Source organism: Carettochelys insculpta, chromosome 6 (assembly GCF_033958435.1).
Source record: "Carettochelys insculpta isolate YL-2023 chromosome 6, ASM3395843v1, whole genome shotgun sequence".
Taxonomy (NCBI): Eukaryota; Metazoa; Chordata; order Testudines; family Carettochelyidae; genus Carettochelys; species Carettochelys insculpta.
In genome coordinates this window covers 75,133,662-75,149,603 of record NC_134142.1, presented here as the reverse complement: position 1 = coordinate 75,149,603, position 15,942 = coordinate 75,133,662, and the positions used below count along the sequence as shown (strand labels likewise).

Genomic DNA, 15,942 nt, shown 5'->3' with positions numbered 1-15,942 from the left:
CCAGCCTTTCATCCACCATAACCTCTAGGTCCATTTCTGCTGTTCTGCTGCTTAACCAGTTGGTCCCCAGCCTATAACAATGCTTTGGGATTCTCCTGTCCCAAGCGCAGGACTCTACACTTCTCCCTGTTGAACTGTATCAGATTTCTTTTGGCTCAGTCCTCCAATTTATCCAGATCACTCTGGATTCTATCTCTACCCTCCAATTTGTCTACCTCTCCCCCAGCTTTGTGTCATCCTCAGACTTGTTGAGGGTGGAATCCAGTCCCTCATCCAGGTCATTAATAAAGATATTGAACAACACCAGCCCCAGAACTGAGCCTTGCAGCACTCTGCTTGAAACGTACCGCCATCCGGATATTGAGCCATTGACCACTGACCATTGGTCCCTACTGTCAAGCAAGCTTTCTGTCCATCATCTAGTCCATGGATCCCATCCATACTTCCTTAACTTACGGGCAAAAATGTGGGAGACTGTATCAAAAACTTTGCTGATGTCAAGGTATATCACATCCACTGACTTACCCGTGTTCACAGAGCCTGTTACCTTGTCATAGAAGCTAATCAGATTGGTCAGGCATGACTTGCCCAAGGTGAATCCATGTTGACTATTTCTGATCACTTTCCCCTCTTCCAAGTGCTTCAAAATGTATTTGTTGAGGATTCCCTCCATTATTCTCCAAGGGACTGAGGTAAGGCTGACTGGTCTATAGTTCCCTGGATTGTCCGTCTTTCCTTTTTTAAAGATGGGGACTACATTTTGCCTTTTTCCAGTCATCCAGATCTCCAGGTGTCTTCAAAGATAATGGCCAAAGGCTTGGCAATGATGTCTGCCAATTCCCTCAGTACCCTTGTATGCATTAAATCCAGACTCATGGATTAGTGTACATCTGTTTTTTTTCAAGTAGCTCTTAACTTGTTCCTTCCCCATGGAGGGCTGCCGTCCACCTTCCCATACTTCATTGTCCAGCACCGTAATGTGGGAGCTGTCTTTGTCCATGAAGGCTGAGGCAAAAAAAAAAACAACATTGAGTACTTCAGCTTTTCTTGCATCGTCTGTCACTAGGTTACCACCCTCCTCCAGTAACAGCAACAGATTTGTTTACAGAAGTGACCTTAAGCCTTTCTTATTCTACTGCTGGTGAACTCAAACCATTACTTGTTGGCATAGCACTCACTGAAGAAATATCCTATAGCAATGAATTGTTTAATGATAGCCTAATATGTTTGACAAGCATGCCACTACTGTAGTAGTGACCTGACAGGACATACAGGGAATGCAAGTCTGCCTATAGAACAAATTATCTTGCTTGCTATTAATTGGGAAACCAGCCAAAGTTTTATTTTCCCTTTTTAAATATAAAGTCACTTCTTGATTATCCAGTTAATGTTCAAACAAATTAATTTTCCCAAAGAGAAGGCCAATATTTAGAATCTCCCACTAAGACCACCCCAGTGTTTAAATCCAGTGTTTAAAATCTCCCTCTCCCCCCCTGGAATCCTTGTAGCTTTGATATCCTAACCAGTAATCTCTCCATGCCCTTTCTTTGTTCAGTTAACTATTCAATTAACCTGCCAAGTCTGAGCTATTTTAAATGGCAAACTTTTCAGGGCAGGGATTGTATCTTAACTCTGACAAAGCACAGTCCAAATTTCTGGCCTTCTATAAGCAGTGAGCCTTATATAAGCTTATTATAAGCAAAGGTTAATAATATTTCAGGTACAAAATGCCTGTTTGGCTGCCAGAAAATATGTTTGAACTTGCCTGATGTAGCTAAATGCCATGAGTTGTTTGTATTGATATTAACACTGGGTTTACAGGGCTCAGGATTTGTGCTGCTGATCTCTCTTCCAAATTGTGGCACTAAATAAGTGCCGACTTCAATACACAAATGTGCTTCAGTAATGAATTATAATGGTGATGAAGTATTTACTCAAAATAGTAGCTGAAAACATCTTCAAACATAATTTTAAGCTTGAGGCAAGGATGCCGCTAGAAAGGAGGTTAAGGAAAAATTGCCTTCCTATTTCTTTCAAAGACATATTCCTGTAATTAAAGTGTATACGGTATTGCATCTTATTAGGAATGGAAGAGAATTGATTTTTTTAAACTATGCCACAGCAAGGTTAGTAAAATGAATGTTGAATACTCCTGATGCCCTAAATTTTCTGTGGTGAGTTCAGTATGGTGTACACTAATCTAAACAATAGTTTCTGATGTAAATCAAGATGATCCAAAGTCTAGAATGACCTTTAGAAAATAGTGCTTACCTAAGCTTTCTGCTACTCTAAACCCTAAAAGTCATATGTCCTGTAAACATGTAGCAATCGTTCGTCTTTGCAGTTACCGTACTTTAGATTAACTACTTCCCCTGAGACATATGACTGGAGTTACCAGCTGAAAATAAGGCTTAGATGTTTCCTATTCAGATAAATGTATTACTTAAATAATGTTTGGACCAGGGTGTCAGGCAAAAAAATAAAAATAAAGAATAAACAAGTGATTAAAAGCCAGACGAGATGGAGGGATAAAGACTGTATGCTCTTTGGGGCAGTTTTTAAATCCTTCTTTGTGTGTTAAAGCTGCTAGCATATCTTATTTCTGAGGACTGTGACAATATTTATAATAAATTATGGCACCCGGCCAGTTAAACCTACTTTCAAGCTTTGGCAACAGGCCATTAACAATTATGCTCACCAGTTCTCATAGCTTTTGAGAGAGCTTCTGCCGAATTTGTATTCGCTTATTCTTAGGAATTTGCATAGTGCCACCTTGCCTGTTGCCCTATGAACAACATAAGTACCTGTTTTAGGAAACCTTGGTACCCGACACCACTGCAGTAGAGGCAGGGCTGGATTTAGGGCAGGCAACCCAGTCGGCAACATGAGGTGCTGGGCTCAAGATACTGGTTTGTTAGTGACAAAAGGGATGAATCATGTTTGCGACTTGTGAATTGAAGTCCCAAAATGGGCTACAAATGTAATAAAAAATAAGGTATCCAAAAATTTAACAAATAGAGGAGGAATTATCAGAGACACTCCTCCCCTGGGGCACCATTTGGTCTAGGGCTCATCCTGTTCCGATCTGTGTAAGTCTCATGTAGAACAATCGCTATGGCCATGATCATACAAAGACTTACGCGTGTTTGGGACTTTATTAGGAGTCACAAAGGGATTATGAGCATGAGCAAAGTTACGCTTAAGTGTTTGTAGGTTCAGGGTCAGTAGCAGATAAACAAGGTGCAGTACAGCAACATAACTAGTTTAAGCTCTATGAAGGTTAGCTTCCTGTAAAATAAAGGATCATTTTTCTGGGACCACATTCTCTTCCGTAGCTGAGATCTGCTCAGAACAAGAAAACAGAGGGGGAAGTTGTAGAATTGCTTGCCCGTTTCTGAGTGGTTGGTTACCTGTGTTGACTCTAACCTCAATGAGGTTTAGAACAGCAAAGGAACTGCTCTAAGTTATGGCACTGGCCAAGACCCCTAAATGAACATTATATCAAGGAAGACCTGGTATAAGTGAGTCTGATTCTGGCAAGCATCTCCCACTCCCTCACATAAACTCCCTCAGTTGATGCACATGCTTCATTAGAGGGGAATACACATGACTGTCAGAATAGCTTGCTTTGGCATCTTTAACATCAAGAGAGAGTTCTCCCACACCAGTGGAATTTCCTGCTGACCATTTGAAGCCAAAATCTTGCCCTTTTATGTCACTTAAGGGGCCAGACTTGAATAGTCTAAACCAGGGCCGAGCAATAAGCTGCTCATGTACTGAAAATGGTTCACGACGGTTAGCCAAGCGGGCCACCAGACGCTTTATTTACCAGAGTTTCCACAGGTAGGGCTACTTGCTGCTTGGTTTGCTGTTCCTGGGCAACAGGAATCTCAGAAGCAGTGGCCCAACTCATGACACTTTCCACAGCTCCCTTTGGCTTCAGTTTGCCATTCCCGGCCAACAGGAGTGGCAAGCAGCTGTATCTGGAGACACTTGGGTAAATGAAATGTCTGGTGGCCTTCCAGAGGCTCCTGGAACTCTGGAGAAGATTACTGTGTAGTGTCAGTTGTATTCATGGTTGCTATGAGGTGGGCATGTATTCTTGGGATATTAGACAATCAAGATAATTTCACATAGACCACCAGGTTGGAATGCTCGTGGGGGTCATGACCAACCAGGATTTAAGTCATGTTGTGTTTTACGCTGAATTTGCATTTGCTTTTTGTAACACATACATCTGCTTTTAATAATATTGAATTTAATAATAGGTGTAGGTATGTAATTTTGCTAGGTTTCGTTTTGATTGTTCTAATGTCAGCGCTGATTGTTTTAATGGGTGGGGAAGAGAAACCAAACAAGGAATATAGGTTAGCTTCAGTACTACTTTGCCGCTCCTTCAAACAGTCACCTAGTCATGTGTAGTTTAAATTATTACATGATCATTTAAAAAGATAATTTGAAACTTCCTGCTTCAGCTGATGTCTCAGTGAGCTCTTTGCCTCTTTATTCAGGAAGTGACAGTGAAATAAGTAGAGCCCTGATTAAAATTTACTTAACATTTACATAAATGTTACGTTCAGGTGAAGTTGAGTTTTACAAATTTAATTAAAAAAAGAGACAGTGGTAACATGACTGTTAATGTGAAGATCTAATTTAATGTCATCTTGTACATAAGAATTGCAGCATATGATGTTATTGAACAGTGTAATATCTGCACTACTTGGGCCTGATAAGTAATACTTACTTTAAAAAAAACAAAACTAACAGATGTTATTTGGCTTTGTTTGTGTAACATAGGTGCTATTCACCTTTTTATCTACTAGCCAAAAGCATATATCCATTTGCTTATAGATTAATGTTCAAGGGACCTTGGTGGCTATAAGTTGCTGGAAATCTTAGAGGTTATGATGTGCACTTTTCATTTTTTTTAAAATTACATAAACAATCTTCTTTATGTTCCTTTCACTCCTTCCCTCACTCCCCTGAAATAGCCAAAGTGACTTGTCATTACTGAGGCTGAAAGTCTTTGACAATTATCATGGCTTCCATGGATGTTTGTTAACCTTTTAGGTTTGTTGCTTTTACGTATCTCTTGACATTTTGGGGGTTTTCCATGTGAGAGAATGGACATGATGGGAATGGCTGATGACCTCACCAAGAATCTTGAGAGCTGTTCTGTTGAAACCTAGGATGCATGGGGGATTGACAGGAAGCAAATGAGAGACTACAGGTTGCACCTCTGAAATCTGGTAGTCTGTGGTCTGGCAACATCCATCATCTAACAGGAGAGCTCCAGGGGCTAGCTGGGAGTCAGGCCAGGCTGATGACACAGGGACAGGGAGCTGGTGGCCTGAGAGTGGCCAGGGAGCTGATGCCAGGGAACCTGCAGGTGCTGGGGCCAGTAAGTTGTCAGTGGCCCAGCCTTAGCAGGAGCCAAGGAATCCCTGGGCACATGGACAGATGATGGCACAGCAGGAGCCCGGGAGAGGGGACATCAGGGCATTGTCTTGGGACTCAGAAGGCCAGTGGCTGAGGAGCATTGGCCAGGAAACAGCAATATGTAGCGAGGAGCAGCAGCCACGGCCAGGAATTGGCAGCCCAGGCTGGAAAGCTGGTAGTCCTTCTGCAGCCAACAACGTGGTTGGGGGCTGAGGGCTGGGAGTTGGCCCACAGCTGGAAGGAGAGCCCCAGTGCAGGAGGCCAGTAGGGGACACTGACCTCCCTTGATCCAGCAAAATTCCTGTTCTGGGACCACTGAGGTCCTCAGGGTACTAGACCAGGGAGTTGGAACCTGCAGTAGTTTGCGGTCGTGGAATGGATTCCAGGCCTTCTCTAGTTAGTGGAAAATGTCCTTGCTTCAATAGCAGATTGAGACTTGCTGCCCCCGATCTTATGACTGTGGATGACAGAGTGCCAGACAAGGGAGTTTCAGCCTGTTCTGTGTCTCTCCTCACTTCCTATTCCATTTCTCCAACTTGTGCTTCTGCTGTTCAGAGTTATCAGGTATTGAGAGGCAAAGTGAGGTGTTGTGGTGGTGCTGAGTTGTTAGCATTTGCCTCTCTCCTTCCCCATTTTGCCAAGATAGATTACTTCTGTACCCACAATTTTCAAAATATATAAGCAAACAAGTGAAAAAAGCAAGTCACAAATACTATGTTAAAAGATGAACAGTGATGAACTATGAAACAGCAGATCAGTGCTTGCTAACTGGCATTTGCACTTATAAACAACTAATGCACAGCTAGAGGGGAAGCATAGGATGAAGTGCATTGTGCCCGGATTGTGGCTAACATCAGAAAGTGAGGTATCACGGAATGATGGCCTCTGGTGCAGAACTAAAGGTTAGGTGGTACAGTCTGCTTGCTGTTGCCTATGTTCACTTGTTTGATAACCCGTCAGCCTTACCTCAATCCCTCGGAAAATAATGGAGGGAATCCTCAAGCAATCCATTTTGGAGCACTTGGAAGAGGGGAAAGTGATCAAAAATAGCCAACATGGATTCACCAGGGGCAAGTCCTGCCTGATCAATCTGATTAGCTTCTATGACAAGGTAACAAGCTCTGTCAACATGGGGAAGTCAGTGGATGTGATATACCTTGACTTCAGCAAGGCTTTTGATACGGTCTCCCACAACGTTCTTGTCAATAAGTTAAGGAAATATGGATTGGATCCTTGGATTATAAGATGGATAGAAAGCTGGCTTGATGGTCGGGCCCAACGGGTAGTGGTCAATGGCTCAATATCTGGATGGCAGTCTGTTTCAAGCGGAGTGCCACAAGGCTCAGTTCTGGGGCCTGTGTTATTCAACATGTTAATTAATGATCTGGATGAGGGACTGGGTTGCACCCTCAGCAAGTTTGTGGGTGACACAAAACTAGGGGGAGAGCTAGCTTCATTGGAGGGTAGAGAGAGAATCCAGAGTCACCTGGATAAATTGGAGGACTGAGCCAAAAGAAATCTGATGCAGTTCAATATGGAGAAATGTAGAGTCCTGCATCTGGGGCAGAAGAATCCCAAGCATTGTTACAGGCTGGGAACCGACTGGCTCAGAAGCAGTACAATGGAAAGGGACCTAGGGGTTGTGGTGGATGAAAGGCTGGCTATGAGTAAACAGTGTGCCCTTGTAGCCAAGAAGGCTAACAGCATACTAGGGTACATTAGGAGGAGCGTTTCGAGCAGATCTAGAGAAGTGGTTATTCCTCTTTGTTCGGCACTGGTGAGGCTGCATCTGGAACATTGTGTCCAGTTTTGGGCCCCCCAGTATAAAAAGGATGTGGATTTGCTGGATCAGGTTCAGCGAAGGGCAACAAAAATGACTAAGGGTCTGGAGCACAAGACCTGTGAGGATAGGCTGAGGGATTTGGGCTTGTTTAGTTTCCAGAAGAGAAGACTTAGAGGTGATTTAATAGCAGCCTTCAGCTTCCTGAAGGGGAGCTCTAAAGAGGAGGGTGAGAAACTGTTCTTAGTGGTGTCAGATGGCAGAACAAGGAGTAATGGTCTGAAGTTGAAGAGGGAGAGGTGTAGGTTAGATATTAGGAAAACCTACTTCACCAGGTGGGTGGTGAAGCACTGGAATGCGTTGCCTAGAGAGGTGGTGGATTCTCCATCCCTTGAGGTTTTTAAGGCCTGGCTGGACAAGGTCCTGGCTGGGATGACTAAGTGGGGGTTGATCCTGCTTGAAGCAGGGGGCTGGACTAGATGACCTCCTCAGGTCCCTTCCAGCCCTGTGATTCTGTGATAATAAGTAGGGCATCTTCCTGTCACCCTCCAATTTGTGAATTTTGTGATGGTTGGCCAGCCTGATGCTGGAGCTGCAGGTCTTATCTCAGAAGGGGCGGATGCTGGTAGCTGTTGGAGGGCCGCAGGGCAGTTTTTGCTGCTCTTTTCTCTCTCTCTGCCTCACTCGGCGGAGGCTCTCAAATTGCATCACCCCCTCGTCCATTACTGCTCTCCACTGGGAACAATCTTTTGCAAGGTTCTCTCAAGGGTTGACCATGATGCCACACTTTTTCCTGCGTGCCTTCAGCATGCCCTTAAATCACTTCCTCTGGCCCCCGGTGCTCCTCCATCCTTCCTTCAACTCAGAAAACAGAATCTGTGACACTCTTTCCTGCCGCCTTTGAGGACTTCAGCGGGGATTCCGTCTCGTCCAGTTGCCTTGTTGCTCTTCATAACTTTGATGGCAGCTTGGAGATCATTTAGGGCAGGAAGTGTTGCAAGATCCTCCCTAGGTGGTTGCTGAGGGATTCAGTCAAGGGATTCTGGGACCACAGTGGAGGGGCAGTTCAAGAGTTCATAAAAATGCTCCTTCCAGCGAGAAGCAATGGCATGGGATGTCCATATGGGGCACTTGTGCATGAGCCCATAGCTAGTTGGCGTAGGAGTAGACAATAGAGTCTTTGTAAACTTGTCATACATACTGTGTTGTGGGAGAACTTTAGCATGGCCAAATTTGGTCCATTTAGTTCCTGATGGACCTTGCAAACACAGATACCTCTTTAATAACCCCTATGCAAATAGTGTCAAAGGCATTTTAAAAATATTTCATTACAGAATCACAGAATCATAGGGCTGGAAGGGACCTCAGGAGATCTAGTCCAGCCCCCTGCTTCAAGCAGGATCAACCCCTACTAAGTCATCCCAGCCAGGACCTTGTCCAGCTGGGACTTAAAAACCTCAAGGGATGGAGAATCCACCACCTCTCTAGGCAACGCATTGCAATGCTTCATCACCCACCTGGTGAAGAAGTTTTTCCTAATATCTAACCTACACCTTTCCCTCTTCAACTTCAGACCATTACTCCTTGTTCTCTCCTCTGACACCACTGAGAACAGTTTCTCACCCTCCTTTTTAGAGCTCCCCTTCAGGAAGTTGAAGGCTGCTATTAAATCACCTCTAAGTCTTCTCTTCATTAGCTAATATTGTATTTTAAAACTACATATCCAGATATATGCTGGAAAGAAATTTTTATAAAAACTTGTACAGGCAATTTATGGACGAAAATACAACTTCAAAACAGCTGTATAAATAAAGTTTTGCAAATATCTGGAGGTTTGTTGGGAGACCAACACAGCAGCACACGGACAATCCAGGAAGTTTTTGGAGACTGTTGGAGATAACTTCTTGGTACAAGTGGTGAAGGAACCGACCAGGGGCCATGCACAACTTCACCTGCTGCTCACAAACAGGGGAGAACTAGTAGGAGAAATAGAAGTGGGTGACAACCTGGGCTGCAGCAACCACAAGATGGTAGATTTCAGCATCCTGACAAAAGGAAGTAAGGTGAGCAGTAATACACAGACCCTTGATTTCAACAGAGCAGACTTTGACTCCCTGAGAGAACTGATGGGCTGGATCCCTTGGGAAGTGAAGATGATGTGGGGGAAAAGAGTTCATGAGACCTGACAGTATTTTATAGAAGTCTTACTGAAGGCACAGGAACAAAGCATCCCGCTGCTTAGTAAGAAATGCAAACATGGCAGGCAAGCAGCTTGCCTTAACGGGGAAGTCCTTGGTCAGCTTAAATTCAAAAAGGATGCATACAAGAAATGGAAACATGGACTGTTGACTAAGGAGGAGTATAAATATGTAGCTGGAGAATGCTGGGGAGTACTCAGGAAAGGGAAGGCACAATTGGAATTGCAGCTGGCAAGGGACGTGTAGAGAAACAAAAGGGTTTCTAAAGGCATATTAACAATAAGAGGGTTATCAGTGAAGGTGTGGGGCCATTAGTGGATGAGAGGCAACCTAGTGACAGACGATATAAGGAAAAGCTGAAGTACTCAATCTTTTTTTATGCCTCAATCTTCACGGACAAGGACAGCTCCTACACTATGGTTCTAGACTATGCGGTGTAAGAATGTGGAGGGCAGCCGTCGGTGGAGAAGGAACAAGTTAAGAGCTACCTGGAAAAAACTAGATGTACACAAATCCATGGATCTGGATTTAGTGCACCCAAGCGTACTGAGGGAATTGGCAGATGTCATTGCTGAGCCATTATCTCTGAAGACTCTTGGAGATCAGCAGAGATCCCAGATGACTGGAAAAAGGCAGATGGAGTGCCCATCTTTAAAGAAGGAAAGGAGGACAATCCAGAGAACTATAGACCAGTCAGCCTTACCTCAATCCCTTGGAAAATAATGGAGGGGGATCCTCAAGGAACCCATTTTGGAGCACTTGGTAGAGGGGAAGTGATCAAGAGTAGTGAACATGGATTCACCAAGGGCAGGTCGTGCTTGACCAATCTGATTAGCTTCTATGATGAGGTAACAGGCTCTGTGGACATGGGGAAGTCAGAGGATGTGATATACCTTGACTTCAGCAAATCTTTCGATACAGTCTACCACAATATTCTTGCCCAGAAGTTGAGGAAGCATGGATTGGATCCATGGACTATATGATGGATAGAAATCTGGCTTGACCGTCGAGCCCAACAGGTAGTGATCCAATGGCTCGTTGTCTGGATGGCAGTTGGTTTCAAGTGGAGTGCCACAAGGCTCGGTTCTGGGGCCAGTGTTGTTCAACATCTTTACTAATGACGTGAATGAGGGACTGGATTGCACCCTCAGCAAGTTTGTGGATGACACAAAGCTAGGGGGAGAGGTAGATATGTTGGAGGGTATGGAAAGGATCCAGAATGACCTGGATAAATTGGAGGATTGAGACAAAAAAAATCTGATGCAGTTCAACAAGGAGAAGTGTAGAGTCCTGCACATGGGACAGAAGACTCCCAAGCATTATTATCGTCTGGGGACCAACTGGCTAAGCAGCAGTACAGTGGAAAGGGACCTAGGGGTTATGGTGGATGAAAGGCTAGGTATTAGTAAACAGTGTGCCCTTGTAGCAAAGGAGGCTAACAACATATTAGGATGCATTAGGAGTAGCATTGTGAGCAGATGTAGAAAAGTGGTTGTTCCCCTCTATTTGGGTCTGGTGAGGCCTCATTTGGAATAGTGTGTCAAGTTTTGGGTCCCCTGGTATAAAAAGGATGTGGATGTGCTGAAGCAGGTTCAGCGGAGGGCGACAAAAATGATTAAGGGGATGGAACGCATGACCTATGAGGATAGGCTGAGGGATTTGGGCTTATTAAGTTTACTGACTGAGGGGTGAATTAATAGCAGCCTTCAACTTCCTGAGGGGCAGCTCTAAAGAGGATGGTGAGAAACTGTTCAGTGGTGTCAGATGGCAGAACAAGGAGCAATGGTCTCAAGTTACAGAAGGAGAGGAGTAGGTTCAATATTGGGGAAAAACTACTTCATCAGGAGGGTGGTGAAGCACTTGGAATGCGTTGCCTAGAGTGGTAGTGGATTCTCCATCCCTAGATGTTTTTTAGTCCTGGCTTGGCAAGGTCCTGGCTGGGGTGACTTAGTGGGGGTTGATCCTGCTTGAAACAGGGAGCTGGGCTTGATGACCTCCTGAGGTCCCTTCCAGCCCTATAATTCTAGAGTGTTTCATACTCTGGCATTTGTAAAAGTGGCATTTCCTTCAATGGGACTCAGAGCATGAGGCTAGATCTGCCAGAGAAGAGTGTCTTGTGTTCAATTAATTTTCATTTTTGGAATGTACTTTTTCAGCACTTTGTGTCTTAATATGTGTGTCTGTTCTATATAGACGCAAACATCTTCCAAAGTCCTTCAACACCCTGTCATTTACACCCATGCAGAAGCACTGCTGGAGGAATTCTACACACTGTGGATGTGCAGAATTTGTCTACTGCAGAATTCTGTGTTTCCCCACAAAAATTGATCTTGTGATGGGGAACCAATGGGAAGCCACAAGAGTGGTCATGAAGCCCTCCCTTGCAGTATGCTTTGGGTGCCCAGGGCAGCCATCACAGAGGTAAATCACTGTGGTGCATGGGATGGGACTGGGAAAGAGCCACCTGCTAGCTCCTACCATGCACCCAACTCAGCTGCTAGTCCTAGCTGGACTGGGGAAGACAGGATTCCTTGTCCCCTGCATGGCATCCAGGACTGGGGCAGACCTGATCCTTGTGCTAGCAAGGTGGGGTGCAGTTTGACCACTGAGTCTGTGTACTAGAGTTGATATGCATGGTGATCTCCCACTTCTGCACAGCCAGTGACCTGTGCTCCCCACTGCTATGCTGGAACCTCCACATTTATTTGTCAAATAAAATTTTCAGAATGTTGCAGAATTTTAAAATATTTTATGCAGAATTTTTAATTTTTTGGCCTGGCATGTCTTAAGGAGTAGTGCAGATGCTAGCTTTCGAACCAGTGAGCTGTAGTTTAACAAATTGGTGGGGTGGGGTGAATATTGCCATGTACCTGTAAAAGCATAAAAGAGCGTTTCCATGTACACATTTGCACAAAGTTTTGCAGGCCCAGCTGAACATATGTCCTTTAAAAGTCTTCATAAATTGAGACTGGGTATTATATAAGCATCAAGTATCGTGTTAAATGAATACAGTGAGAAGACAGCAGAAAAGTTGACAGCAGCTGCTCTTTAATGTGTGTGCAAAAGCTGCAAATGTGATGGGATATTAAAGTAGCAATGTATTAGATGACATATGTGCATGTATTGTAGTTGAATGGCAATCTTATATTTCATCTGTGTGTTAATCTGTTATTTATCTTAAAACAGAGATCTCTGCGAAAAGAATTTCCTCAGACTGTAGGTGGCAGTGACATCTGTTATTTCTGCGAGAAACGGGTATATGTGATGGAGCGGTTGAGTGCAGAGGGACACTTCTTTCATAGGGAATGCTTTAAGTGCAATGTGTGTTCTACAACGCTCCGCCTTACAATCTATGCTTTTGATGAAGAAGAAGGTAATGTAGTAACTTTGATTTTTTTTTTAGAAATATGTGCATATTAAAATTTGAATAGAACAGGAAAATGTAGGCTGTGTCCACACGTGCCACTTCTTCTGGAAGCGGCGTGGTAATGAGCGGTCCGGAAGATGCTAATGAGGCATGTATGTAAATTTCCTGTGCCTCATTAGCATGTAGGCACATGGTTTGGAGTCCAGAAGAAGCTCTTCTAGATTCCAAAATGCACATGCAGAATCATGACCCATGGTGATTTTCCAGGAGGAGGAAGAAGAGGCTTCCAGAAATAGGGTTTCCTTCCAGAAGATCCCTGCAGACCACGCATGTGCACGTGCAATTTGGAGTCTGGAAGAGCTTCTTCTGGACTCCGAACCACATGCCCATATGCTAATGAGGTGTGGGAAACTTACATCCATGCATCATTAGCATCTTCCAGCTGGCTCATTACCATGCTATTTCCAGAAGTGGCACGTGTAGACACAGCCATAGAGTCCAAACAGGAGAGGTGCGTGATTCGCTGATGCGTTATGTCTGTGCTGATCTTTCACAATCTGTTGTCCCCCTGCAATTGCAGTTCCAAGTTTTTCAGTGAAGTCCAATTGTCTCTGATCTGATGGTAGTTCTGTTTAGATGAAGAAATGTTTACATGCTTGGTTGAGAGATCAGACATGTTACTTCTCTAGTTGTGGGTTGATGTAAGGATAAAAAAGGATGGTTTTCTGCTTTGGACTTGACTTGCCATACCACACTCCAGCCTCTTGATCATCTCCAGTTTATAAAACATTTTTCTTATTCAGCATGCACTGTAAGAGCAGGAAAGAATAATGGGAACTTTGAAACGAACAGGAAAAGTATGTATATCTTTTTCAAAAAGAGGAAGTGATTTATACGTTGGAAGCTGCAGCTTTCACAAACTACCGGTATTCTCTAAACTTCAAGGACATTGGGATCCACATTGTTCCTCTATGGCTGACCCTGGTTTCTAGAAAGAGACAGGTTCAAGTATAAACAGTGTCACCTTTCCCTCCCCAAATGCTCATCATAGGATCTGAACTTTAGTGGCTGTACCAGTGCATCACAGTACACAAAGAGTACACAGTACACTTAAAGTAGAACCACAAAAAACTTTGCCACCTAACATGGCAGTTGGGCGCCTAAATCCAACATTTATACAATCACAGAATAAAAGAACTGGAAAAGACCTCAAGAGGTCATCACGTCCAGTCCCCTGCCCTCACAGCAGGACCAAGCACCATCTACATCAGGGCTGAGCAAACTTTTTACACTGGGTGCCACTTTTTGTCCCTGCAGTTAGCAGGGCACCCCCTAACCTGTCTAATGTAATCCCGACTGATGGAAATGTCAGTTATACTCATATGGAAAAAAACCCTTTTGGCATGGGTAAGAAAATAAATATATAGAATGTAAAAATTACAAATTGGTATATAAATATAAATACACAAACATTAAAATAGTAACAGATTTCAACATTTTTAATGAGATGCATGAGCTTGAGACCTAGCAACCAACCATGCTGTGTCTCCCCTTTCAAAATTTAACACCCCCAAGGGGCCTGCCCCCCCCACCATGCTCACCCCTGATTTATATCATCTCTGTTAGATAAATGCCTGTTCTTAAATATCTCAAATGATGAAAATTCTACAACCACTCTAGGCAATTTATTACAGTAATAAGTCACCCTGACAGTTAATTTTTTGCTAATGTCCGATTTGAACCTTCCTTATCGCAATATAAATCCATTGTGTCTTGTTCCATTGTCAGAAGCCAAGAAGAATCATTTTTCTCCCTCCTCCTTGCAGTTTAGGCACCTCTGAGCCTCAATACCCCTACTCAGTTGCTGCCTTAACCCTGTTGACGCTTGAAGTCCCCTTACATCTAACTTTCCATCATTAAAATCCATGTTACCTGAGTTACCTGTGCCTTGGGTGTGTGTACAGATAAGTCAATCTGGGTTGCCTATCTCACACCCAAGCACCAAGAGGATACTGACATGAGGTGTTACCCTACTTATCTCACCTGCAGGGCCTGATCCAGTAGGCATTCTCAGAAGCAGCCTCCTGGATTGAGCCTTACACAGGCCCACAGCAGAGGGGTAGATGAGAGTGCCCCCATTTGCAACTTTTGAGTCTGTGGTAGGGAACTTGCACAAGATGTGGGAGACCCAGGTTTGATGCTTCCTTCTGCCTGACATGGAGAGAGGGTTAAGAACTTGGGTCTTTCATCCCTCAGGAAAGTATCCTAACTACTCAGTCTTGGGTATATATGGCAGCAAGGGTTTTCCAGTCAGTCCCGTTAAAGCTGTTCCACTCTATATATGCACTTCTTCCAGAGTGAGGAGACCCTGGTGCAATGTTCCCTCTAATCTTTTCCATCCATGTGCAGAATATGTTTTTATGTGCAAATGTGCACAACCTCGAGGGAAAAAAGCTGTCGTGTAGCACTTTAAAGACTAACAAAATAATTTACTAGGAAAAAAAGTAGGTTTGGGTGCTCTGTGAATCATCTGAGCAGAATCAGAATTTCTTCTGAGTGGCAACAGAAGAGGACAGCTTACCTGGGACATTGCCCCAATGGCTAGAGCACTCCCTAGGAAAGAGGGTAGACCCAGGTTCCAGTCCCCCTGCTTCAATGACTCTTTATACACTGTGGAACAAGTTCAACAGGTTAACGGCTTAGCATCTTAAACTGTGATGTATATCTAACATCTCAGTGTATTTTACTGATGTTAACTAAACTTCAACACCCTGCGTGGTAAGCAGCATTATCCCATGTTACAAATCTATATGTGAACCAGTGCACAGAAAATTACTTGTTCAGGGTTAGTCAGCATGTCGATGGCAAACGTGGGAATAGATAAGTCCATTTTCTCTTGATGTTGCCTAACAGGGATCTAAACTTGGTGCTTCAGTCATTTTTTCTGATACACTAGTTTGTTTTCAGTCCTTGGACCACCAGACTAAATGTCTCCTTTTTCTACAGGTAAATTTTACTGCAAGCCTCATTTTGCACACTGTAAAACAAGCAAAAAGCACAGGAAAAGACAACCTTTGTTAAAGACGCAAGAGAAAGTATGTATTTGTAATTGTAATGCAATAAATGTTAAGGCAGTCTGTGGGGTTTGCTTGCCTTTT

The 15,942-nt window shown here is 43.8% G+C and overlaps 1 protein-coding gene across 11 annotated transcripts in view; it reads left to right on the top strand.

Moving 5' to 3' along the window:
• Positions 1-15,942, top strand: part of MICAL2 (microtubule associated monooxygenase, calponin and LIM domain containing 2) — a 223,200-nt gene that overhangs the window by 106,141 nt on the left and 101,117 nt on the right. For 10 of the 11 annotated variants that reach the window (XR_012645980.1, XM_074997373.1, XM_074997371.1 and 7 more), the window contains 2 exons: positions 12,604-12,790; positions 15,791-15,879. Coding sequence is in view for 9 of the 11 variants with exons in the window: in XM_074997373.1 (XP_074853474.1) it covers positions 12,604-12,790; positions 15,791-15,879 (276 nt within the window). In the remaining 2 variants the exon portion in view is untranslated. Of the gene's footprint in view, positions 1-12,603; positions 12,791-15,790; positions 15,880-15,942 lie in introns of those variants that run through there. The other variant, XR_012645982.1, reaches the window with a different exon arrangement.